Raw genomic sequence first — 25,438 nt, 5'->3', positions numbered from 1 at the left:
TACTCAACCTTACAGGCTTGGTTTTCTCATCTGTAAAATGAGCATGATAATTTTAATGTTCACTTTCTAGGACTGTAGAAAGGATTAAATGAGACAGAGTACTTAACATATGGAACAGGTTCAGAGACTTCTGCAATAAATGAGAACACTGACTGGAAAATTTTATATTTGTTTTTTAATACTAGAGTGGTACTTGAATGAAGAACTAGCTAGGTATGCTCCAAGAAAGGTTTCTGGGAGTACACTGGCTCATTTATACAAGGTCGATAAGTACAATGACATTACTGAATAAGCACCTAGAGCCATTATATGAGTCAATTTTTAAACTTTTTATTTTGAAATAATTTTAGACTTACAGAAAAGTTACAAAAGTAGTACACAGTTCCAATATACCCTTTACCCAGCTTCCCCTAATGTTAACATCCTACCTTCAAATACTTTCAAAGAAAAAAATAGTTTAATTAAAATAGTATTTTCATTATTATAGTTTGTATTTCCAATGAGATTTAATATTGTTCATATATGTTTATATGGATATTTGTTTTCATTATAGTAAATTTTCTGTTCATGTTCTTAACCCATTTTACTTTTATAGCATTTTAAAAAGTTATTTATATGATCTATTTTGTGGCAAAGATATTAAGCTTTGTCATATGTAGCAAGTAGGAATTAAGTTGCTATTAGCATTCCAAAAAGCAATTTTACTGTGTACATCAAAAGCCTTAAAAATGTCCAAGGCATTTTACTCAGTAATTTCACTTTATGAATCTATTCTAAAGTAAACAAATCAGAAACTCAGATGAAGATCTATGTAAATAAGTGTTTATAATTTCTGAAAAATGAAGCAACTGGAATTTTCAGTAAAGAGTCACAGAAAATTGTATTTATGAAGATAGCTTGATGATATGGGAAAGGCTCAAGACAGGAAGTTAAATGAAAGTAACGTATCCAAAACTCTATCTCAACTTAACGATTTTAGAAAAATCGTTAAATAAAATGTATGAATGGCAAAAGGACTAGAAGGAAATATACCAAAATGTAAAATAACTTTTCACGATTAGCTTAAGCATGGTTTTTATTTTCTTCTTCAGAATAATTTGTGTTTAATTTTTATTAGGAAAGAGTTTCTATTTTTAGAATCTAGTGGAAAAATCTGGTGTGTGTATATGTGAATGTGAGTAGTAAGAAAAATTCAACCAAATTCATCCCTCAAAAACATTCTTAGGTATGTATAAACTCTAACCATGTATATAAAGGCAAATGATGTTAGGGTTTTGTACATCCAAGCCATGGCAATTCCCTAATTAGATCTTAATGTCCTAACCTTGAAAAGGAAAATGAGTCATTTAGCTAAAAACTTAAATGCTCATCAGCAGTGTCATGGTTTCTAAATATCCTAATGCTCCAGTAACTACAAATGCCACTGGGTTTACAAATCTTAGTTTTCAGGTATTCTTTGTCCATTCATTTCTTATTTGTCATCCACATTTAGTAAAGTAATTGAGTAAATGAATTCTCAAAATAGAAAACTTTTGGAAAATAAGTAGACTAACTCCAGATGTATATCTGACATGTCATTTCAGACTTCTCTGAGGTAGAAAAAGATAATTTCCACATCAATGCCAATATTGATAAACTAAGATTTTATATTAATAGAGGAGAGAATTCTGTAGGCTAATAAGATTCTGAATCCTATGAAGAGAAAACATGGAAACTTTAGCTCATAGGGCTTGTGTGGATGTATAATGTCATACAAAGTTTGAACTGTATCCAAAAGAAAAGCTGAGTTTCCAACTAACAAGGGACAGACAGCAAATGCTGGTAACCAAAACTCCATAAGCTTTTATGAAAGATAGAACAAGGCAGAGACTATTACAAAACTCTAATCTGAATCCTACAGGAATGTGGTTGACATGCAAATCAGATTTCACATTAAAAGGCTCAAATCCCCTCTGCATCATTTTTCCTTTCTCTGTATCTACTCTCTCTTTGCTCTCAGAACGTCTCACTATTTATTGGATTAGTCATTGAGGGAAACTGTGGGCAGTATAAAACCTTCAATAAAAGAAGAAATCCAAGAAAAAAAAGTACTGATTATTTTAAAATAGAGCCTAATCATTCGGCAACTACTGTCAAACTTTGAGACTTTGTAGAGAAAGTCTCATTTGTGAGAAAGAGGAAAGGGGCCTTAGTTTCATTTTTGCGATGCCAAACTATGAAGGAGCTTTAAACCTGGTAGTTGGATGTTCTGATAGACATAAATAGAACTTAATTCATCTCCCCACTAAACAACCCCCTTCTCCAGGCCCAATTACTAGGTTATGTTATTTTATTTTTTAAGCATTTACAACTTAATTTAAAAATAAGGATTAATTCTGAAAACAGCAAAGATCCTACATAAAAATTAAATCGTGCTGAACTGTGAGTATTAGAGGGTATGGTCTGCCTGTATCATTCATTTACTCATTTTATCATTCAGTAAATACTTATTGAGCCTCTACTATGTGCCAGGCCCTCATCTTCATCTAGTGGCTGGGAATGCAGTGGTGAGCCAGAGTGACTCTGTGCCGGCCTTACTGAAGCTTATACCTAGCAGAGAATATGAAACAAGTTATACCACAAATATTTAAATTATAATTGTGTTAAGTGCTCTGAAAGAAAAGTTCAAGACGTTATAAAAGAAGCAATGGGGGAATCCAACATCACAGTGTGTTAGGGAAAGAGACATTTAAGCCGAGTCATAAAGGATAAGTAGTTATTCAGGTAGAGGAAAGAGCTTTTGAAGACTCTGAAGGCAGAAAGACTTTGGAGCATTCTAGGAAGTGGAAGAAAGATAGTTCTGCCAAGCAGAATAGTGAGAGAATCCCAATGATACCTTTACTACAACACCTGGTTCAAAGGGGTTGCTTAATAAATGGTCATGAACAAAAGCCCCTTTTAAACAGCCAACCTAGACTAAATGCAGCTGTCCAGTCTTCCATTTTTCTTCTCTGGTTGTTCTTTGTTCAGCTATATCCTGAGAAGTACTGCATGCACATTTTATTTGGATAGCACATCTTTCTCCCCAGAGGGCAAGTAACAAATCAAGCTGGCAATCAGATATTAAGGGACCAAGGCCTGTCTGCCTTGTTCTTTCAGACAAGTTCTATCTTCCGGAAGGAACTGTGTATGGAAAGGTGCAGACTGCTTGATTAACATCTGAAAAATGATACAATCGAATTTAAACTGCTTTTGCTAACACATCTGAAAGAACATAATGTTGGCTGGAATGGTTAGTTCAGAATGGCAATAGTATATGAAGGAGAAAGCTATGAGAAAGCTGACAGATTTGCTCAGGTAGCATCCAAACACAACCAGATGGTAGTTTCTGTTGATGTCTTTGCTCCCAGTATGAGATAGTGTATTATTGCAATGTTTGAGTAACTTTTTAACCCTGTTCTCCTTTCTTTAGCCATAAAGTCATAATAAAATGAACCATTCTATAGGTGTTTAATACCCCTGATGAAGATCTTAACTAGCTTTAAAAATTAAGTCATCAATTTAAATACATATATACAGCACTTTATGCATTAAAACCCACCATCCCGGGCCTCCCTGGTGGCACAGTGGTTGAGAGTCCGCCTGCTGATGCTGGGGACATGGGTTCGTGTCCCACTCCGGGAAGATCCCCCATGCTGCGGAGCGGCTAGGCCCCTGAGCCATGGCCACCGAGCCTGCGTGTCTGGAGCCTGTGCTCCGCAACGGGAGAGGCCACAACAGTGAGAGGCCCACATACCAGAAAAAAACCAAAAAACCAAAAAACCCACCATCCCCATTTTACTGGGGGGAAATGCCTTATAAAATAGTGAGATATATAGACCTATTTCCACTTAAGGCTACTCATAATTCATTGCAGTTTAAGTAAGTACCAATTTTGTAATAGTTCACTGATTCTGGACTCAACTATATTCATCTTACCTATCTGCAGTGCCTGGCACAGTGCCTTACTTATACCAAATCTCCCCTCTCTGAAACACCAGTGAGAGCCAAGCAGAAAACATAAAAGTTTCTAACTGCCAGGATATTTGTTTTTGTTTGGGCTGCTATAACAGAATACTGCAGACTGAGTGGCTTATAAATAATAAATTTATTTCTTATAGTTCTAGGGGCTGAGAAGCCCAAGATCAAGGCACCAGCAGATTTGATGTCTGATGAGGTCCTATTCCTGGTTCTTAGATGGCTTCCTGCTAAAACCTCACATGGTGGAAAGGGAGAGGGAGCTTTCTGGGATCTCTTTTATTAGGGCACATATAAATTCTAGGGGGACACATTTAATCTATAACAATTTTGGTACAAAGTTGGTTCATTTTTTGCTTGTTCATTCATTCACTTACCATAAAACTATCAGATTTTCTCTGGGCCTGACATGGATTTAAATCCCTGCTTTATGGAGTTTACTGTATAAATGTGGAAAGATTTTTAAGAAGCAGTATATGATTGTTAAAAGCACAGATTCTGGAGCAAGGCATCCTGGGTTCACATTCTGGCTCTACCAAGTGGTTGTGTGATCCTAGCATTGTAATTTACCTTGCTGTGCCCTGCTCTCCTTATCTGTGAAACATGGATATAAAAATAACACTTTCCTCATATGGTTACTGTGACGATTAAATGAGCTTAATGTATACAAGAGGATAAGAATAGTGCCTGGTACACAGCAAGTGCTATATAAATGTTTACTATTAATAATAGACAAATACTTATGTAAATTATTTCATTACAATGGTGACAAAACCACCACATCTTAGTATGTGTGTTTTTGTTTTGTTTTTAATAATAAAAGGTTTTGATGTTTAAAGGAACTACACAAAAACTTGGCTATCTTGAATGAATCATTCCATTGAAGCTTTTTTAAAAAAAATGAGGAGAAATTCATTTTAACCTAAAATTAAGCATTTTAAGATAAAAGACTCAGTGGCATATAGTATACTCACAATGTACTTACCCATTAACGCGTATCTCCCCATTCTCTCTGGCCCCCAGTCCGTGGCAGCCACAAATCTACAATCTTGTCTCTATGGATTTATCTATTCTGGATATTTCACATAAATGGAATCAAACAATATGTGTCCTTTTGTGTCTGTGTGAATAGTACTTACCAAATTTTGTTAAACTATTCATCCACTGATGGACATGTGGTCTGTTTCCACATTTTGGCTATCATAGATAATGCTGTTATAAACATGCATGTACATGTATCTGTTTTCCATTTTGTGGGGTATATACTTAGGAGTGGAATTGCAGGGTTATATGGCAATTCTGTGTTTAAATTTTTAAGGAACTGCCAAAATGTTTTCTACACTGGGACAACAATTCTGCATTCCCATCAGCAATGTATGAAGGTTCCAATTTCTCTCCACACTTGCTAACACTTACTTTCCATTAAAAAAATTATAGCCATCTTAGTGGGTGTAAAGTGGTAACTCACCGTGGTTTTAATTTGTATTTCCCTAACGACCAATGATGTTTAGCATTTATGTTTGTTGCCTGACATTTGTATTATCTTCTTTTGTATATCTCTTTTGGAGATATATTTAAGTCTTTTGACCATGTTAAAAAATTGGGTTGTCATTTTGTTGTTGTGTTATATATTCCAGATACTAGAATACATCAGAATATATATGTACACTCTATTTAAGAACCAGAATATATATTCTATCAGATACATGATTTACAAATATTTTCTCCCATTCTGTAGGCTGTCTTTTCACTTTCTTGATAATGTCATTTGATATACAAAGTTTTTAATTTTGATAAAGTATAAGTTATCTATTTTGAAAATTTTGTTGGTATGCTTTTTTTTTTTTTTTTTTGCGTTACGCGGGCCTGTCACTGTTGTGGCCTCTCCCATTGCGGAGCACAGGCTCCAGACGCGCAGGCTCAGCGGCCATGGCTCACGGGCCCAGCCGCTCCGCGGCATGTGGGATCCTCCCGGACTGGGGCACGAACCCGTGTCCCTTGCATCGGCAGGCGGACTCTCAACCACTGCGCCACCAGGGAAGCCCCTAGGGTTTTCTATATATCATATCATGTCTTCCGCAAATAGTGACAGTTTAACTTATTCCTTTCCAATCTGGATGCCTTTTATTTCTTTTCCTTGCCTAACTGGTCTTGATAGGACTTCCAATACTATGTTGAATAAAAGTGGTGAGAGTGGGCATCCTTGTCTTGTTCTTAATCTTAGAGGGGAAGATTACATCTTTTCTCTGTTGAGTGTGATGTTAGGTGTGGGCTTGTCATACATGGTCTTTACTATGTTGAAGTAGTTTCCTCCATACCCACTTTGTTGAGAGTCTTTATCATAAATAAATGTTGAATTTTATCAAATGCTTTTTCTGTGTTTATTGAGAAGATGGCTCTTATTGTAGTTCCTCTCTGTTTCTTCTCTTTCTCTCTTCCTTTGTGTCTCAAAGGTTTTCTTTAGTGCTATGTTTAGATTCATTTCTCATTTTCTTTTGTGTATTTGCTATAGAGTTTTTGTGTGTGTGGTTACTGTGAGGTTCACATACAGCATCTTATGTAAACTGTAGCCAGTTTTAAGTTGGTGACAACTTAATTTTGAACACATTCCACAGCTTTATCTTTTTACTACCCCTCCCCATGTTTTGTACTTTTTTTTTTTTTTTTTTTTTTGCGGTACGTGGGCCTCTCACTGTTGTGGCCTCTCCCGTTGCGGAGCACAGGCTCCAGACGCGCAGGCTCAGCAGCCATGGCTCACGGGCCCAGCCGCTCCGCGGCATGTGAGATCCTCCTGGACTGGGGCACGAACCTGTGTCCCCTGCATCGGCAGGCGGACTCTCAACCACTGCGCCACCAGGGAAGCCCCATGTTTTGTACTTTTGATGACATCTTTTTGTATGCTTCCCTTAACTAATGATCGTAATTTTACTATTTTGGGCCTTTAATCTTCATGCTTGCTTTATAAGTGATTGACCAACTACCTTTATTATATATCTACCTTTTCTTAGTGAGACTTTCACTTTCATACATTTTCTTATTATTAATTAGTGCTATTTTTTATTCAGCTTAAAGAAGTCCCTTTGATATTTCTTGTAGGGCTGGCTTAGTGTTGATGAATTCCTTTAGCTTTTGTTTATCTTGCAAACTCTTACTCTCTCCTTCAATTCTGAATGATAACCTTGCTAAGACTTCTCAGTTGGACTTTTTTTCTTTTTAGCACTTTGAATATGCCAAGCCACTCTCTTCTGGCCTGTACAGTTTATGCTAAAAAATCTGCTAAGAGCCTTGTGGGCTTTAGTATGTAATGAGTTGTTTTTCTCTTGCTGCTTTTAGGATTCTCTCTTTACCCTTAACTTTTACTATTTTAATTATAATGTGTCTTGGTGTGTGTGTCTCTTTGGGTTCATCTTATTTGGAACTCTATGCTTCCTGGACCTGGATGTCTATTTCTTTCCCCATATTAGGGAAGTTTTCAGCCACTATTTCTTCAAATAATTGTTTTGGCTCTTTCTCTCTTCTCCTTCTGGGATCCCTATAATGCAAATGTTATTTCACTTGATGTTGTTCCAAAGGTCCCTTAAGGTATCTTCACTTTTAAAATTTTCTTCTCATTTTGCTGGTCGGTCTGAGTGATTTTCATTGCTTTGTCTTAAGCTTACTGATTCATTCTGCTATCTCATCCAGTCTGCTGTTGAACCCCTCTAGTGTATTTTTCCGTTCAGTTATTACTTCTCTTTGGTACTTTCTTATACTTTCTCTTTGTTGAAGTCCTCACTGTGTTGATTCATTCTTCTTCCAAGTTTGATAAGCAACTTTATGATCATCACTGAACTCTTTGTCAGGAGACTTCTTATCTCTATTTCATTTATTTCTTTTTCTGAGGTTTTATCTTATTCTTTCAATTGGAACATATTCCTCTGTCTCCTTATTTTGTTTTATTCTCTGTTTGTTTCTATGTATCAGGTGAATCAGCTATCTTCCAGTCTTGAAGGAGTGGTCTTATTTAGGACATGTCCTGTGGGTCTCAGAAGCACCATCCTGCTTGGCCACCAGAGCCAAGCATTCAATGGCTGCCTCCCTATGTGGGCTGTGTGTGCCTTCTAGTTTTGGAGTTGCGGTGGTACACTGGTGGGTGGGGCTGGTCCCTAGACTGGCTGCAGTGCCCAGCCAAGGCACAGCCCTAAGGGTAGGGTTCCCAGCAGGGTGGGCCCACTGGCATAATAGATCAGAGGGAGAATTCCAAAATGGTGCTTGTCAGCGCTGACATTACAAACTAGCCCAAGATTGCAAAGTGAATCAAAAATTGGCAGATTAGGGCTTCCCTGGTGGCGCATTGGTTGAGAGTCCGCCTGCCGATGCAGGGGACGTGGGTTTTCCTGGGAGTGTTTCAGTCCTGGGAGAGTGTCTCAACTGGTTCCTTCCTCTCCAGCAGACGCTTCGAGATAAGTAAGTAGGACACCTTCACCTATGATCCATGTGCTTTTCAATTGGTGTTTGTGTCCTGTGGGTCAACTGGTTTTTGGGTCTGGTGGGTCTGCATGTGAGCCCTTTAAGAGTGGGTTTCTGATCCCTGCAGTTCTATAGTTTTCCTGGACATATTCCCCATTGTTTTTCAAAGCCAGGTGTTTTGAGGTCTTGTCTCTCCTGTGTAGGACCTAGCGGTTGGGGTGCCTGATGTGAAGCTCAAATATCCTTCTCCTCAGGGAAAAGATCCATAACCTTGTGATCGCTCCCATTTGTGGATTGCTGTGGCTGGGGTGTGGTTTTTTTCCCTTGCGCAGACTTATCTCTGCCTCTCCTATCTGTCTTGATGCTGTCCTTTAACCCTTTGTTGTGGAGACTCTATTCATCCAGTTTTCAGGTCCTTTCTGAGACAATTATTCCATATGTAGTTGTAGATTTGTTGTGTCTGTGGAAGGAGGTGAGTTCAGTATCTTCCTATGCCATCATATTGAACCCTCTCCTAGGACAGCCAATTCTTTATCCTCCCTGAGGTTCGGTTCTATATTATGAATCTTACTGGTAAATCTCTCTGAAAACCTAAAAGTTTCAGCTTTCTCTGCTCTTTTAAGTCAGTTGTCACTCCTCAATCTTACAGAATTTATGAACATTTTTATCTGTTATCTCCTCTTCATCCTGGTGGATTTATATGTTATAATTTTATTGCAGCTTAAGGGAGAATCAGAGATAAAAACATGTATTTAATCTGCCAATTTTTTTTTTTTTTTTGCAGTACGCGGGCCTCTCACTGTTGTGGCCTCTCCCGTTGTGGAGCACAGGCTCCGGACGCACAGGCTCAGCGGCCATGGCCCACGGGCTCAGACGCTCCGTGGCATGTGGGATCCTCCCGGACCGGGGCATGAACCTGCGTCCCCTGCATCGGCAGGTGGACTCTCAACCACTGCGCCACCAGGGAAGCCCTCATCTGCCAATTTTTGATTCACCTTTTTCCTTACATTTATGAAAAGTATTAATTAGGTTATGATTTACCTGTTATGATCTGATGTAGAATTCACCTATATTTCTATAAATCTTGAGGTTTCTTATTAGCTGGGTGCCATTTTTTTTTAAATGAAATCTTTCACTTTCTTGTATAGCCTTTAAGTGGTATATGAGTGGCCATACTTCCTGGCTTATGATCTTTTTGTGGAACTGTAAATGCATTGCTGTGTTTTATTATCAAATGAAATTTACAGTGTCCTGTTCCACAGAATGAAACACAGAAGGATTTCATAGGCACTCATCCAGATGCAGCACAAATCTAAAGACTACATGCAAACTTCTAAGAAATCACCTTTGCCATCTTATGTGCAGTCCTGTTTCCTGGGCTTCTAGAATTGATTTTGTTAAAAATAATCCCAGACGAAAATCAAAAAGAAGCATCAGTAGTTTCTCAATACTTTCAGTTGTTTAAAACTATCTTAGCAGGAGAGTTTGTGCTGCTTTATGAATTCTAGATGGCTCAGTTTCCTACAGAGTATAATTATTAATTGTTTAATGAGTAATTAATGTATTATTTCCAGTTTCTTTAGAAATAATATGAGGAATAACTCAACCATCTTTCTATTTTAACATGATCATTAGAAAATTAATATAGTAATATAATTTCAGTCAAGATGAATAAGCTCTAGAGATCTGCTGTACAACATTGTACTTACAGTCAACAATAACATATTGTATACTTTAAAATTTGTTGAAATAGATCTCATGTTAAGTGTTCTTTCCACAGTTAAATACAGTAAGATAAATTTTCAAAAACCACTACCATGTACTCTTACTGTCCAAAGGCATGTCTAATTTTTTAAAAATTGAAGAACTAAAAAATCTTGATAGCAGCTTGAACATACCATCTTTATCAGCAGTGTCTTGAGGCCTGCATTTTAAAGTGAAGATCTTCCGTAGCTTACAGTTAGCTGAGACAATAATTCCATCCAGTGACTGGAAAACTGCTCCTTTGAATATTTCACTGGTAAATGCCACCAGGTCAATGCATAGATTGCACCACTAAAATTAAAAAGGGAAAGAGGAGTAAGCACTATGTGAAATCACATAAATGAAATGCAAAGTCCAGAATTGAGGCAATCGTCTGGATCAACCAGCCCCAAACCAATTTTCCCCTTTAGGCAAATCTATCTGTTTTGGCTTCGATTTTCTTAAAAATTGTCTTGATTCTTCCAAAGAAATCATCATGATCTAAACTGTACACTGGTCATCTGGCTAAAGAGTTCCCATTGTGAGACAAGGCTTTGACAACTTAGGGAGGTAACTCTAGATCAGAAGGCAGTATGCTAGTGGGAAGCTAATTGTAGGTGCATTAGACCACTTATATCTTGAAAAGCAAGGATAAGTAGCCAATCGTTCCTTCAAGAGGACTAATTTGATCACAATTAGCCACTTAGATTTGTTAAAAAAAAGCATGGATGAAACTGAAATTAGAAGCTGGGTCTGAACTGCAGCCATTGCTGTTTATTCATAACCAATTAACCTATTGTACAGAAATAGATTCTTCTAAAGAATTTGTAATTATGCCAGGTATTTGCCAGTTTTTAAAGTACTCTTGCAGGGACTAATTTCTGCCCATTAAACAATTAGACCCCTCAATACTTCATCAAATAAATTCTCTAAATGGTCTTACTGAGTTAAATAAAAGGAGCAAATAATTGTTTAGTAAAAAATTATGACATATATAAGACGGTTGGGCAAAAGCAGAAAAAAGGATTTTTGCAGTTAAAAGAAAAGTAGTATTTAAAATTGTCTGTGCTAAATATAGATCAATGGAACAGGATAGAAAGCCCAGAGATAAACCCACACACATATGGTCACCTTATCTTTGATAAAGGAGGCAGGAATGTACAGTGGAGAAAGGACAGTCTCTTCAATAAGTGGTGCTGGGAAAACTGGACAGGTACATGTAAAAGTATGAGATTAGAACACTCCCTAACACCATACACAAAAATAAGCTCAAAATGGATTAAAGACCTAAATGTAAGGCCAGACACTATCAAACTCTTAGAGGAAAACATAGGCAGAACACTCTATGACATAAATCCCAGCAAGATCCTTTTTGACCCACCTCCTAGAGAAATGGAAATAAAAACAAAAATAAACAGGAGGGACCTAATGAAACTTCAAAGCTTTTGCACAGCAAAGGAAACCATAAACAAGACCAAAGACAACCCTCAGAAGGGGAGAAAATATTTGCAAATGAAGCAACTGGCAAAGGATTAATCTCCAAAATTTACAAGCAGCTCATGCAGCTCAATAACAAAAAAACAAACAATCCAATCCAAAAATGGGCAGAAGACCTAAATAGACATTTCTCCAAAGAAGATATACAGATTGTCAACAAACACATGAAAGAATGCTCAACATCATTAATCATTAGAGAAATGCAAATCAAAACTACAATGAGATATCATCTCACACCAGTCAGAATGGCCATCATCAAAAAATCTAGAAACAACAAATGCTGGAGAGGGTGTAGAGAAAAGGGAACACTCTTGCACTGCTGGTGGGAATGTGAATTGGTACAGCCACTATGGAGAACAGCATGGAGGTTCCTTAAAAAACTACAAATTGAACTACCATATGACCCAGCAATCCCACTACTGGGCATATACCCTGAGAAAACCATAATTCAAAGAGAGTCATGTACGAAAATGTTCATTGCAGCTCTATTTACAATAGCCAGGAGATGGAAACAACCTAAGTGTCCATCATCGGATGAATGGATAAAGAAGATGTGGCACATTTATACAATGGAATATTACTCAGCCATAAAAAGAAATGAAATTGAGCTATTTGTAGTGAGGTGGATGGACCTAGAGTCTGTCATACAGAGTGAAGTAAGTCAGAAAGAGAAAGACAAATACCATATGCTAACACATATACATGGAATCTAAGAAAAAAAATGTCATGAAGAACCTAGGGGTAAGACGGGAATAAAGACACAGACCTACTAGAGAATGGACTTGAGGATATGGGGAGGGGGAAGGGTAATCTGTGACAAAGTGAGAGAGTGGTATGGACATTTATACACTACCAAACGTAAAATAGATAGCTAGTGGTAATCAGCCGCATAGCACAGTGAGATCAGCTTGGTGCTCTGTGACCACCTAGAGGGGTGGGATAGGGAGGGTGGGAGGGAGAGAGACGCAAGAGGGAGGAGATATGGGAACATATGTATATGTATAACTGATTCACTTTGTTATAAAGCAGAAACTAACACACCATTGTAAAGCAATTATACTCCAATAAAGATGAAAAAATAAATAAAAATAAAATTGTCTGCTTTGATTAAAATATTAGGCTCCTCCATTATTTGCTTAGAAGCACAGTTTATATAAGGTCTATTTTATTAACTTATCAAAATTAAAAGATATATTAATTGATAAAGGAAATAATAATGTCATTTTAAAAGTCAAATTCCATTTAGAAGTATTGATTTTAATATGGAGGAGAACCTGAGCTTGTTTCCATAGTAGAAAAGTAAAAGAGATTGCAGTAAATTATTGATTAAATATGTAAAATTATTTTCTTTGTATATGTCTCAACAGTAACATTTTATTCCCAGGTGATGAGAATGCTCTAGTCTTTTGGGGAAAAGGAGTCGGTTGTAATAAAAGGTAGGAGATAGGATTGAGTGTGATGTAACAATGAGACTGGCTTGACCAGCGGAATGGTGTGCTCTGGGGAAGTGTGGGAAGTAATGTGGGATAGGGCAGTGAGGCCAGGTTCTGGAGGAGCTGGAAGATCAAGAAGAGAAACTTGGATCCCAGAGGGTCAAGTGTCACTGTGGTTCTTGAAGGAGAATGTGAGAAAAGTAGAGTATTGGAAGTCTGGATTAACCCTGATGCAGGAATGTTTGGGGTGGTAGAGTGGTACTGGGAAGAAGGCTGAGGCAGAGTAGAGACAGACTGAGGCACAGAAGCACCAATTAGTCTCCATCAGTCATTTAAGCATGAAGTGAGGAGGGTCTGCTTTGAAGGCTAGCATAGGAAGTGAAATGTAAGGGACAAATCCAGTATGCATGCCATATGGTGAAACACCATGGCTTGGTAAAACTCAGGTTATATGGAGGTACTGGGGTTTCCAGCTATCCAACACTAATTATTAACATTATTATACTAGCGTTATTATTGTTGTTACAAATTTGGGTTCCATTCCTTAAAAACTTAACATTATGCCCCAATTCCAATCTTTCAGCTGGTTTGTCCCATCAGGAATCGCATTCATCCATTCTTCCCCACAGGTGCTAAGTGCTTATCAGGTGTTAGACACGGGCTTAACAAAAGTTTTATACAAAATGTAGCCCTTTGTCACTTTTCCACTCATGCAATCATACTGTCAACTTTTAACCCTTTTTTCTCTCTGTATTTTAAAATAATACCTCTTGATTCATCAATTTTAGACATTATCTGCTGACTTCTTATTATGGTAGATAAGATTTTTAGCTCACTTATACACCTAACTTTCATGACTCCATCCTCCCTAGATAATTATCTCTCATTCTTTCTCTTTCTCTCTTTTCTTTAAAATTCATATTCTGTGTTTTCCTTATTGTGACTATGGAAATATTGTACACAACTGAGCCAAGTGATGCTCTATGATTACCTTTCCTTTCCTTATGCAACTTCTTTAGATTTCTAGAGTTAATAACTGCTTTTTAAATTATTTTTTTTTTGAAATAAATATTTTGAGTCTTCCTACATCTAGGAAATGCTTGGAGGTGACATCTGAGTTTCGTTTTGAACAACTAATAAGGGCTTCCAGGCCCAGGGAGGTATGGGAATGTGTTGGGCATTTTTTCTCAGGACCCTCCCCCTTTATTCTCTGCTTAGATGAACCCTCCAGCTGGCTGCACCTGAAGATCCAATCAGAATCTGCCAGATCTGCTTGGGAATTGGTGTCGACCTCCTTTAAACAGCGCAAGTCCAGGAAACCAGGCCCTTACCTTCTATACCCATTTTTTTCTCTTTTTTTCCACAGTTTTATTGAGACACAATTGACATCACTATATAAGTCTAAGGTGTACAGTATGATGATTTGATTTACATGTATTGTGAAATGATTACTACAATAGATTTAGTTAACATCCATCATCTCATACAGATACAACAGAAAGAAAAAAAAACATTTCTCCTTGTGATGAGAACTCTCAGGATCTACTCTCTTAACAACTTTCCTATATAGCTCATCAGCAGTGTTAACTATAGTCACCATGCTGTACGTTACATCCCTAGTGTTTAGTTATCTTATAACTAGAAGTTTGTACCTTTTGATTACCTTCCTTCAATTCCTGCTCTGCCCTCACCCCTGCCCCCCACTACATCTAGTAACCACAAATCTGATCTCTTTTTCTATGAGTCTGGTGGTTTTTGTTTTGCTTTGTTTTCATTAGAGTCCACATATAAGTGAGATCATACAGTACCTATCCTTCTCTATCTGACTTACTTCACTTAGCATAAAATGCCATCAAGGTCTATCCATGTTGTTGCAAATGGTAGGATTTTCTCACTTTTTTATGGCTGAAAAATATTCCATTGTACATATATGCCACAACTTCTTTATCTATTCATCTATAGATGGACACAGGTTGTTTCCATGTCTTGGCTCTTGTAGATAATGCTACAATGGATATGGGGGTGCAGATATCTTTTTGAGTTAGTGCTTTTGTTTCCTTTGACTATGTTCCCAGAAGTGAAGAATTGCTGGATCATTTGGTAGTTCTATTTTTAAGTTTCTGAGGAACCTCCATACTGTTTTCCATAGTGGTTATACCAATTTACAATCCCATCAACAAAGCACAAAGGTTCCCTTTCCTCTGCAATCATACACGTTTATCTCTTGTCTTTTTGATGATATCCATTCTAACAGGTATGAGTTATATCTCACTGTGGTTTTAGTTTGTAATTACTTAATAACTAGTGATGTTGAGCATTTTTTCATATACCTGTTGGCTTTTTGTATGTCTTCTTTGGAAGAAGGTCTATTCAGGTCCTTTGTCCATTTTAACTGGATTGTTTTTTTGCTATTGAGTTGTATGAGTTCTTTGTATATTTTTTGATATTAACTCCTTATCAGATATATGGCTTGCAAATATTTTTTCCATTTCATAGGTTGTCTTTTCACTTTGTTAATGGTTTCTTTTGCTGTGCAGAAGCTTTTTAGTTTGATGTAATCCCAGTTGTTGTTTACTTTTGATTTTGTTGCTTGTGTTGTAGGTGTGATTTATACACTTCTTATATATCCCAGTCAAACTGCTTTTATTCCCTCTGCCTGGACTTCATGCTTCATGGAAAGTATTCAACAAATAATGGTATGCATGTGTGTGTATGAATATACGAAGACACACATATACATACATGCCTACACAAATACTTTCAATCTTTCATTATATCATCATTCGACAAACACCATAAATGTGTGAGAACTGGTAAGTTATTTAGTGAATCCATCCCTTAGAAGTACAGATGGGAGTAATTCCTGAAAAAGATGGGAATATCTTTCACAAATCTTCCTTGGTTAGAGGAAATAGAAAATTTTTTTAGTTTAGTGGATAGAATTTTTTTTTTGGTTTAGCTGATATTTATAAAGGTTACAATTTTCATAAGCTTCCACAAATAACTCATTATTCATATAAATTCTGTGATAATTTTCTGAAGTTTTAGAAAAGAGTACGAACTCTCTACTATCAACAGGTGGGTTATCTGAATTACAGCTGATCATTATAAAATATTTTCATTATCCTTGGGGATATCATTCACTCTTAAAATCCCTTTTTTGACATTTTTCTTGATCTCTAATCACTTTATTCCTATGTGCAACTCTAGGCCATCAGGGAAGAGCTCTTGATCTAAAATATTTATAATTATGGGTCCTTAAGAAATAAGCACAGGAAAGATAGCAATCTTGATAAAGAAGAGACAGTTCTGTTTAGTCTATTTCTTGGATTGATAAGAGAGTTTATGGTATTTAGTTCCAGCATGGAATTTTACGTGAAACAACTGACTGCCAAAGGGTGAAAGCATTATTCAAAGCATCAGTTTCTAGTTTTTACTGAAATGTTTTGGCCACATGGCTTCATTGCACTGGTGAAACACATGCATGCACGTGCACACACACACACCCACGCGCACACACACATTCAAGAGCTTGCAATAACAAGCTCTTGGTTGTCCCAGAACTCTTTTGATTTCCTGTGCCCCTATTCTCTGCCAATACCGTAGGAAAGATCTGAAGACAACTGGATTTATTTTGCCTGTGTGTAAAGAGCCTGAGTCGCTAACAGTACACAGCTCTAGCCAGCACTGCCTTGCTAAAAAGGAATGACAAACAAAAAATTACAATTTCATAACCTAGAAATCCTAAAGTGCATCTTTTCCCAGAATTTTAGAACCTCATTCTGTTTTCATGCTCCTGAAATAACAAAAAACAAGGTTTTAAGACTGTTATTCTTGCTCCTTTTAAAATAATTTTTCACTTTAGCTTTAATTTCTCAAGAGAAAATCTGATTACAATGACTTTATCTATCTTTTTCACCATCATATTGTGTTTATTAAGTGGTGTAAGCAGAGAGATTGCAATAGTAATTTCCACATGGTCAGGGGAAGTAATTACCTATTACTAGTGTATTAAAAGCAATTTCTCCAGGAAAAGTAAATCACCACAAGTCCTTATATGGAGAGAGGGGAGTTGATGACTAGAGGTCGGGGCTGCCAGGGTAGTAGCTCATGGCTGAATCAAGGAAAGGCAAATTCCTTGTAGAAGTGTCTTCATTATACATGTTCAGCAATCAATCTCTACCTCCAGTTCCTATCCTCCTCCAGCAAGCTATCTCTTCCTGAAACAGCTGTCCCATCTTTCTCTTGCTAATCCTCAAGTCACCCTTTCACTGTGCCCTTTGAAATTCTTACTACTGAAAAGTACCTATATTCTTTATACTCTTCTAAGGGTCCTACACACCTTACCTTAACTGAAACCTGGCTTTTCTCTGAGGTATTACTTCCCCTTCAAGTCTGGAGTTGAAGTTCACTTATGCAGTTCACCTGTGCTTCTACAGCCCCCTATTTTGAGGCCATTGGGTGGGGTGGCACTAGAAGAGAGTTCACTCTTCTGACTGGGAATCTCTATCTTCTTTGGAGCCTGAGGTATTGCAGAGACAGGCTCTTCCACCCTTTCAGCTTCACATCACACCCCAGTCACTCCTTCTACCTCCTCAGGTACACAAGCACCATCCTATACACACATTCCTGGAAAATACTGGGACCAGGTTCATCTTACCTTCTGATTCAACACCCTAAAAGTCCCTTAACCTTTTCTTAAAGTCCTCCTCTCCTCTTCACTCCTTAATCCACTCACGTGGCCATATCTTGAGATTTAATTTAATTACCCTGAAATACTTTAAAAATTCTGAATTATATTCTATTCCTTTATCTGTCTGTCAACTCCTTCCAGTTAACCTCTACTGACAACACCTTTTAAATATATTCTTCCGAGGGATGCAAGAGTTTGGGCCCTGGAGCCAAACTGTCTGGATTTGGATTCCAGTTCTACCACTTACTAGTTATATAATCTTTGCAGTTACTTGTCCTCTCTGTGCCTCTCTTTGCAGTTACTTGTCCTCTCTGTGCCTCTCTTTCCTTATTTGTAAAATGGTGATAATGACAAATCTCTCATACAGTTGTTGGGATTCAATGTTTAAATACATGTAAGCACTTCTAATAGTGCCTAGCATATGGTAAATGCTCAATGTATGTTAACCATATGATCTTTTTGACGTTCATACCGTGAAATTCATAGACTTTGAGGGTACAGTTCAATGAGTTTTGACCATTTCATACATCTGTATACCATACCCTATCAAGATATAGAACATTTCGATCACCGCAGACCGATCTTTTGTGCAGCTCTCCTATCAATCTCAGCCGTCATACAGTTTAAGGGCAAGTACTAACTTCTTTCACTTTAGATTAATTTTGTCTATTCTATTACTTTATATAAATGAAATCACAGTAAATGGCTTCTTAGAGTTAGGCTAAGACTTGAGGTTCATCAGTGTTCTTGCATGTACTGGTAGTTCATTCTTGTTTTGCTGAGTAGGAGCTCACTATGAATAGACCACAATTTGTTTGTTCAGTCTTCTGTTGTTGGACACTTGTGTTATTTCAAGATTTCGGCTATCATAAATAAAACTTGTGAAATTCAAATTTGTGTACACATATTTTCATTTCCCTGAATAGACACGAAGAAGTGGAACTGTTGGATCAAAGGGTAAATGTTTAACTTTATGAGAAACTTCTAAAGGTATTTCCAAAGTGGTTATACCATTTTCCTTTACACTAGAAATTTATGAAATTGCTTTACATCTCAACAATATTTAGTATTTCCCGTCTCTTTTAATTTAGCCATTCTAGTGAATGAAGTAGTGGTGGTAACTGTGTTTTAAATCTGAATTTCCCTGACTGATGGTATAGAGCTCTTCTTCATATGCTTATTTAACCAAATGTATAATCTTTGTTTAATTATTTTTGCCTTAAAAAGTTATGTCTTTTTATTATAGAGTTGTAGGATGTAGTCTGAATACAAGTCTTTTGTCAGTTATATGTATTAAGAATATTTTCTCCCAGTTTGTGCCTTGCTTATTCATTTTCTTAATAATATCTTTTTGATGAGAAGTTTTAAATTTTATTGAAGCCCATTTTGTCAATTAATTTTTTATTATGGTTAATGCTTTCTGGGTCCTAAGAAATCTCTTAAAGTAGCTCTTTAGTTTTAGTATTTACATTTAGGTATATGATTCATCTCAAATTAATTTTTGTGAATGGTATGAAGTATGGGTTGAGGTTCATTTTTCTTTCTTCTATATGAATACTCAGAAGTTCCAGTTCTCAAAAAAATGCTCTGATGCCTTTGTTGAAAATCAGCTGACTATACATGTGTGGGTGTACTTCTGAACTTTTTATTGGTATCTATGCCAAGAACATAATGTCTTCATTACTGTAAGCTTAAACCAAGTTTTGAAATCATGAGGTATAAATTTTACTTTTTGAAAATTGTTTTGGCTATTCTAGGACCTTTGAATTTCTATGTAAATTTCAGAAGTATCTTCTTAATTTCTGGAAAAAAAAAAAAGAAGCCTGTTGGGATTCTAACTGGGATTAGACTGAACCAACAGATTTACTGAGAGAGTATTGGCAGCTTAACAAATACAGTCTTCTGATTCATAAACAACATTCCCCCATTTATTTAGGTTTTCAATTTCTCTCAGCAATGTTTTATAGCTTTCACTGTAAAGGTCTAACATATATTTTGTTATTCCTGAATATTTAATATTTTTCATGGTATTGTAAAATATTTTTAAGATTTAGAATTTTCAATTGTTTACTGCTACAACTTTGTATAGAAATATATAGTAACAAATGATTTTGGTATACTGCCATTGTAGTCTGTGACCTTGATAAACTCAATTACATTACTAGGTTTTCTTTAGTTTTTGTCGGTTCCCTAGAATTTTCTTTTTTATTAAAACATCTTTATTGGAGTATAATTGCTTTACAATGTTGTGTTAATTTCTGCTGTAAAACAAAGTGAATCAGCTATATGCATACATATAGCTCCATATCCCCTCCCTCTTGTGCCTCCCTCACACCCTCCCTTTCCCACTCCTCTAGGTGGTCACAAAGCACGGAGCTGACATCCCTGTTCTATGCAGCTAATTCCCACTAGCTATCTATTTTACATTTGGTGGTACATATATGTCAATGCTACTCTCTCACTTTGTCCCAGCTTACCCTTCCCCTCCCCATGTCCTCAGCTTACCCTTCCCCTCCCTGTGCATTTTCTATGTCTGTGTCTTTATTCCTGTCCTATCCCTAGGTTCATCAGAACCAGTTTTTTTTTTTTTTTTAGATTCCATATATAGGTGTTAGGATACGGTATTTGTTTTTCTCTTTCTGACTTACTTCACTCTGTATGAGACTCTAGGCCCATCCACCTCACTACAAATAACTCAATTTCGTTTCTTGTATGGCTAATATTCCATTGTATATATGTGCCACATCTTCTTTATCCATTCATCTGTTGATGGATACCTAGGTTGCTTCCATATCCTGGCTATTGTAAATAGTGCTGCAATGATATTGTGGTAGATGACTCTTTTTGAATTATGGTTTTCTCAGGGTATATGCCCAGTAGTGGGATTGCTGGGTCAGATGGTAGTTCTATTTTTAGTTTTTTAAGGAACCTCCATACTGTTCTCCATAGTGGCTGTATCAATTTACATTCCCACCAACCGTTCGAGAGGGTTCCCTTTTCTCCACACCCTCTCCAGCATTTATTGTTTGTAGATTTTTTGATGATGGCCATTCTGGCTGGTGTGAGGTGATACCTCATTGTGCTTTTGATTTGCATTTCTCTAATGATTAGTGATGTTGAGCATCTTTTCAAGTGTTTGTTGGCAACTGGTATGTCTTCTTTGGAGAATTGTCAATTTAGGTGTTCAGCTCACTTTTGGATTGGGTTGTGTGTTTTTTGGATATTGAGATGCATGAGCTGCTTGTACAATTTGGAGATTAATCCTTTGTCAGTTGCAACGTTGGCAAATATTTTCTCCCATTCTGAGGGCTGTCTTTTCATCGTGTTTATGGTTTCCTTTTCTGTACAAAAGCTTTTAAGTTTCATTAGGTCTCATTTGTTTATTTTTATTTCCATTGCTCTAGGAGGGGGGTCAAAAAGGATCTTGCTGTGATTTATGTCATGGAGTGTTCTATGTTTTCCTCTAAGAGTTTTATAGTGTCTGGCCTTACATTTAGGTCTTTAATCTATTTTGAGTTTATTTTTGTGTATGGTGTTAGGAAGTGTTCTAATTTCATTCTTTTACATGTAGCTGTCCAGTTTTCCCAGCACCACTTATTGAAGAGGCTGTCTTTGTTCCATTGTATATTCTTGCCTCCCTTATCAAAGATAAGGTGACCATATGAGCATGGGTTTATCTCTGGGCTTTCAATCCTGTTCCATTGATCTATATTTCTGTTTTTGTGCCAGTACCATATTGACCTGTAGTTTTCTTTTTTGGGGGGGGGACATCTTTGTGTGGTTTTGATATCAGGGTGATGGTAGCCTGGTAGAATGAGTTTGGGGGTATTCTTCCCTCTACTCTATTTTGGAAGAGCTTGAGAAGTAAAGATGTTAGCTCTTTTCTAAATTTTGATAGAATTCACCTGTGAATCCATCTGGTCCTGGGCTTTTGTTTGTTGGAAGATTTTTAATCACAGTTTCAATACCAGTGTTGTGACTGGTCTGTTTATATTTTCTACTTCTTCCTGGTTCAGTCTCGGAAGGTTGTGGTTTTCTAAGAACTTGTCCATTTCTTCCAGCTTGTCCATTTTATTGGCATATCATTGCTTGTAGTAATCTCTCATGATGCTTTGTATTTCTTCAGTGTTAGTTGTTATTTCTTCTTTTTCATTTCTGATTCTGTTGATTTGAGTCTTCTCCCTTTTTTTCTTGATGAGTCTGGCTAATGGTTTATCAATTTTGTTTACCTTCTCAAAGAACCAGCTTTTACGTTTATTGATCTTTGCTACTGTTTCCTTCATTTCTTTTTCATTTATTTCCAATCTGATCTTTATGATTTCTTTCCTTCTGCTAACTTTGGGGTTTTTTTGTTCTTTCTCTCATTGCTTTAGGTGTAAGGTTAGGCTGTTTATCTGAGTTTTTGTTATTTCTTGAGGTAGGACTGTATTGCTATAAACTTCCCTGTTAGAACCGCTTTTGTTGCATCCCATAGGTTTTGGGTTATTGTGTCTTCATTATCATTTGTTCCTAGGCATTTTTGACTTCCTCTTTGATTTCTTCAGTCATCTCTTGATTACTTAGTAACATATTGTTTAGCCTCCATGTGTTTGTAGTTTTCAGTTTTATCCCTGTAATTGATATCTAGTCTCAGAGCATTGTGGTCAGAAAAGATACTTGATACAACTTCAATTTTCTTAAATTTACCAAGGCTTGATTTGTGAACCAAGATATGATCTAACCTGGAGAACGTTCCATGGACAGTTGAGAAGAAAGTGTATTCTGTTGTTTTTGGATGGAATATCCTATAAATATCAATTAAGTCCATCTTGCTTAATGTGTCATTTAAAGCTTGTGTTTTCTTATTTATTTTCATTTTGGATGATCTGTCCATTGGTGAAAGTGGGGTGTTAAAGTCCCCTACTATGATTGTGTTACTGTCGATTTCCCCTTTTATGGCTGTTAGCATTTGCGTTATGAATTGAGGTGCTCCTATATTGGGTGCATAACTATTTACAATTGTTTTATCTTCTTTTTGGATTGATCCCTTGGTCATTATGTAGTGTCCTTCTTTGTCTCCTATAATAGTCTTTATTTTAAAGTCTATTTTGCCTGATATGAGAAATGCTACTCCAGCTTTCTTTTGATTTCCATTTGAATGGAATATCTTCTTCCATTCCCTCACTTTCAATCTATATGATTGTGACCCTAGGTCTGAAATGGGCCCCTTGTAGAGAGCATATATATGGGTCTTGTTTTTGTATCCATTCAGCCAGTCTGTGTCTTTTGGTTGGAGCATTTAGTCCATTTACATTTAAGGTAATTATCGATATGTATGTTCCTCTTACCATTTTCTTAATTGTTTTGGGTTTGTTATTGTAGGTCTTTTTCTTCTCTTGTGTTTCCCGCCTAGAGAAGTTCCTTTAGCATTTGTTGTAAAGCTGTTTTGCTGGTGCTGAATTCTCTTAACTTTTGCTCATCTGTAAAGGTTTTAATTCCTCTGTCAAATCTGAATGAGATCGTTGCTGGGTAGAGTAATGTTGGTGGTAGGTTTTTCCCTTTCATCACTTTAAATATGTCCTGCCACTCCCTTCTGGCTTCCAGAGTTTCTGCTGAACAATCAGCTGTTAACCTTATAGGGATTCCCTTGTATGTTATTTGCTGCTTTTCTCTTGCTGCTTTTAATATTTTCCCTTTGTAGTTAATTTTTGATAGTTTGATTAATATGTGTCTTGGCATGTTTCTCCTTGGATTTATCCTATATGGGATTCTCTGCGCTTCCTGGGCTTGATTTACTATTTCCTTTCCCATGTTAGGGAAGTTTTCATCTATAGTCTCTTGAAATATTTTCTCAGACCCTTTCTTTTTCACTTATTTTTCTGGGACCCCTATAATTTGAATGTTGGTGCGTTTAATGTTGTCCCAGAGGTCTCTTTCAATTCTTTTTTCTTTATTGTGTTCTGTGGCAGTTATTTCCACTATTTTATCTTCCAGGTCACTTATCCGTTGTTCTGCCTCAGTTATTCTGCTATTGATTCCTTCTAGAGAATTTTTAATTTCATTTATTGTGTTGTTCATCATTGTTTGTTTGCTCTTTAGTTCTTCTAGGTCCTTGTTAAACGTTTCTTGCATTTTCTCCATTCTATTTCCAAGATTTTGGATCATCTCTACTATCATTACTCTGAATTCTTTTTCAGGTAGACTGCCTGTTTCCTCTTCATTTGTTTGGTCTGGTGTGTTTTTACCTTGCTCCTTCATCTGCTGCATATTTCTCTGTCTTCTGATTTTGTTTAACTTACTGCATTTGGGGTCTCCTTTTCACAGGCTGCAGGTTTGTAGTTCCCATTGTTCTTGGTGTCTGCCCCCAGTGGGTGAGGTTGGTTCAGTGGCTTGTTTAGGCTTCCTGGTGGAGGGGACTGGTGCCTGTGCTCCTGTGGGTGGGGCTGTATCTTGTCTCTCTGGTGGGCAGGGCCGTGTCTGGTGGTGTGTTTTGCGGTGTCTGTGAACATATTATGATTTTAGGCAGCCTCTCTGCTAATGGGTGGGGTTTTGTTCCTCTCTTGCTAGTTGTTTGGTAAGGGCCATCCAGCACTGGAGCTTGCTGGCCGTTGGGTGGAGCAGGGTCTTAGTGTTGAGACGGAGGTCTCTGGGAGAGCTCTTGCCGATTTACATTATGTGGGGCTGGGAGGTCTCTGGTGGTCCAATGTCCTGGACTTGGCTCTCCCACCTCGGAGGCTCAAGCCTGACACCCGGCCAGAGCGTGAAGACCCTTCTAAAACGAACAGTGCTCACAGTCTTTTCCGTCCACAATCCAGAGGGATTCATCCAGCCTAGCGTGCTGCTCTGTATCTTTCAGCTCACTGATCCCAATCCAGTGTTCATGCACACTGCATGCATTTGAGACACTCCAGGGAGAGTCTCTGCACATCTGAAGTAAGGTCCCAGAGCAACACCCCACTGTGTGCAGCAGACAGCAGGCAGGACATGGCAGCAGCCCTCTCTAGAATTTTCTACAAGATGATTATGTTGTCTGCAAAGAAAGAAACTTTTATTTCTTCTTTTTCAATCTGTATGTTTTAAAATTTCTCTTTATTATCTTATTGCACTTGCTGGGACCTCTAATGCAATGCTGAATTGAAGCAGTCAGTGTGGATATCTTTGCTTTGTTCCCCAACTTAGGAGGTAAGTATTGATAGTATTTCACCATTAAGTATGATTTAGTTGTAGGTTTTTTATAGAGGCCTTTTATCAGGCTCAACAAGTTTCCTTCTATTACTAGTTTGATGTGAGTTTTCATTTTAATGGCTAATGAATTTTCATCACATGATTTTTCTACATACATTGAGATGACTTTATGACTTTTTCCCTTTATTCTGTTAATGTGAAAAATTACAGTGACTAATTTTCAAGTGTAAGACTAACCTTGAATTCTTGGAATAAACACCACTTGGTCATGATATTAAGGATCCAAGTGTCTATGTTCTTGAGTGATACTGATTTATAGTTCTCTTTTGGGAATTAATATATTTCTTGGTTTTGGTATCAGAATTATGCTGGCCGCATTTTATTAAGTGAATTGAAAAATGTTCCTTCTCCTTTATTATCTGAGAGACAGTATTATTCTTTCCTTAAATGTTTGGTTAGATTT

At 37.1% G+C, this 25,438-nt stretch overlaps 1 protein-coding gene across 2 annotated transcripts in view; it reads right to left on the bottom strand.

Moving 5' to 3' along the window:
- CFAP20DC (CFAP20 domain containing) overlaps window positions 1-25,438 on the bottom strand; it is a 256,375-nt gene that overhangs the window by 126,982 nt on the left and 103,955 nt on the right. For both annotated transcript variants that reach the window (XM_082848662.1, XM_082848661.1), the window contains exon 6: window positions 10,344-10,500. In XM_082848662.1, the coding sequence (XP_082704788.1) occupies window positions 10,344-10,500 (157 nt within the window). The remainder of the gene's footprint in view (window positions 1-10,343; window positions 10,501-25,438) is intronic.

Source organism: Leucopleurus acutus, assembly GCF_964270905.1.
Source record: "Leucopleurus acutus genome assembly, chromosome: 10".
Taxonomy (NCBI): Eukaryota; Metazoa; Chordata; class Mammalia; order Artiodactyla; family Delphinidae; genus Leucopleurus; species Leucopleurus acutus.
This window is presented reverse-complemented; position numbering and strand designations above follow the sequence as displayed.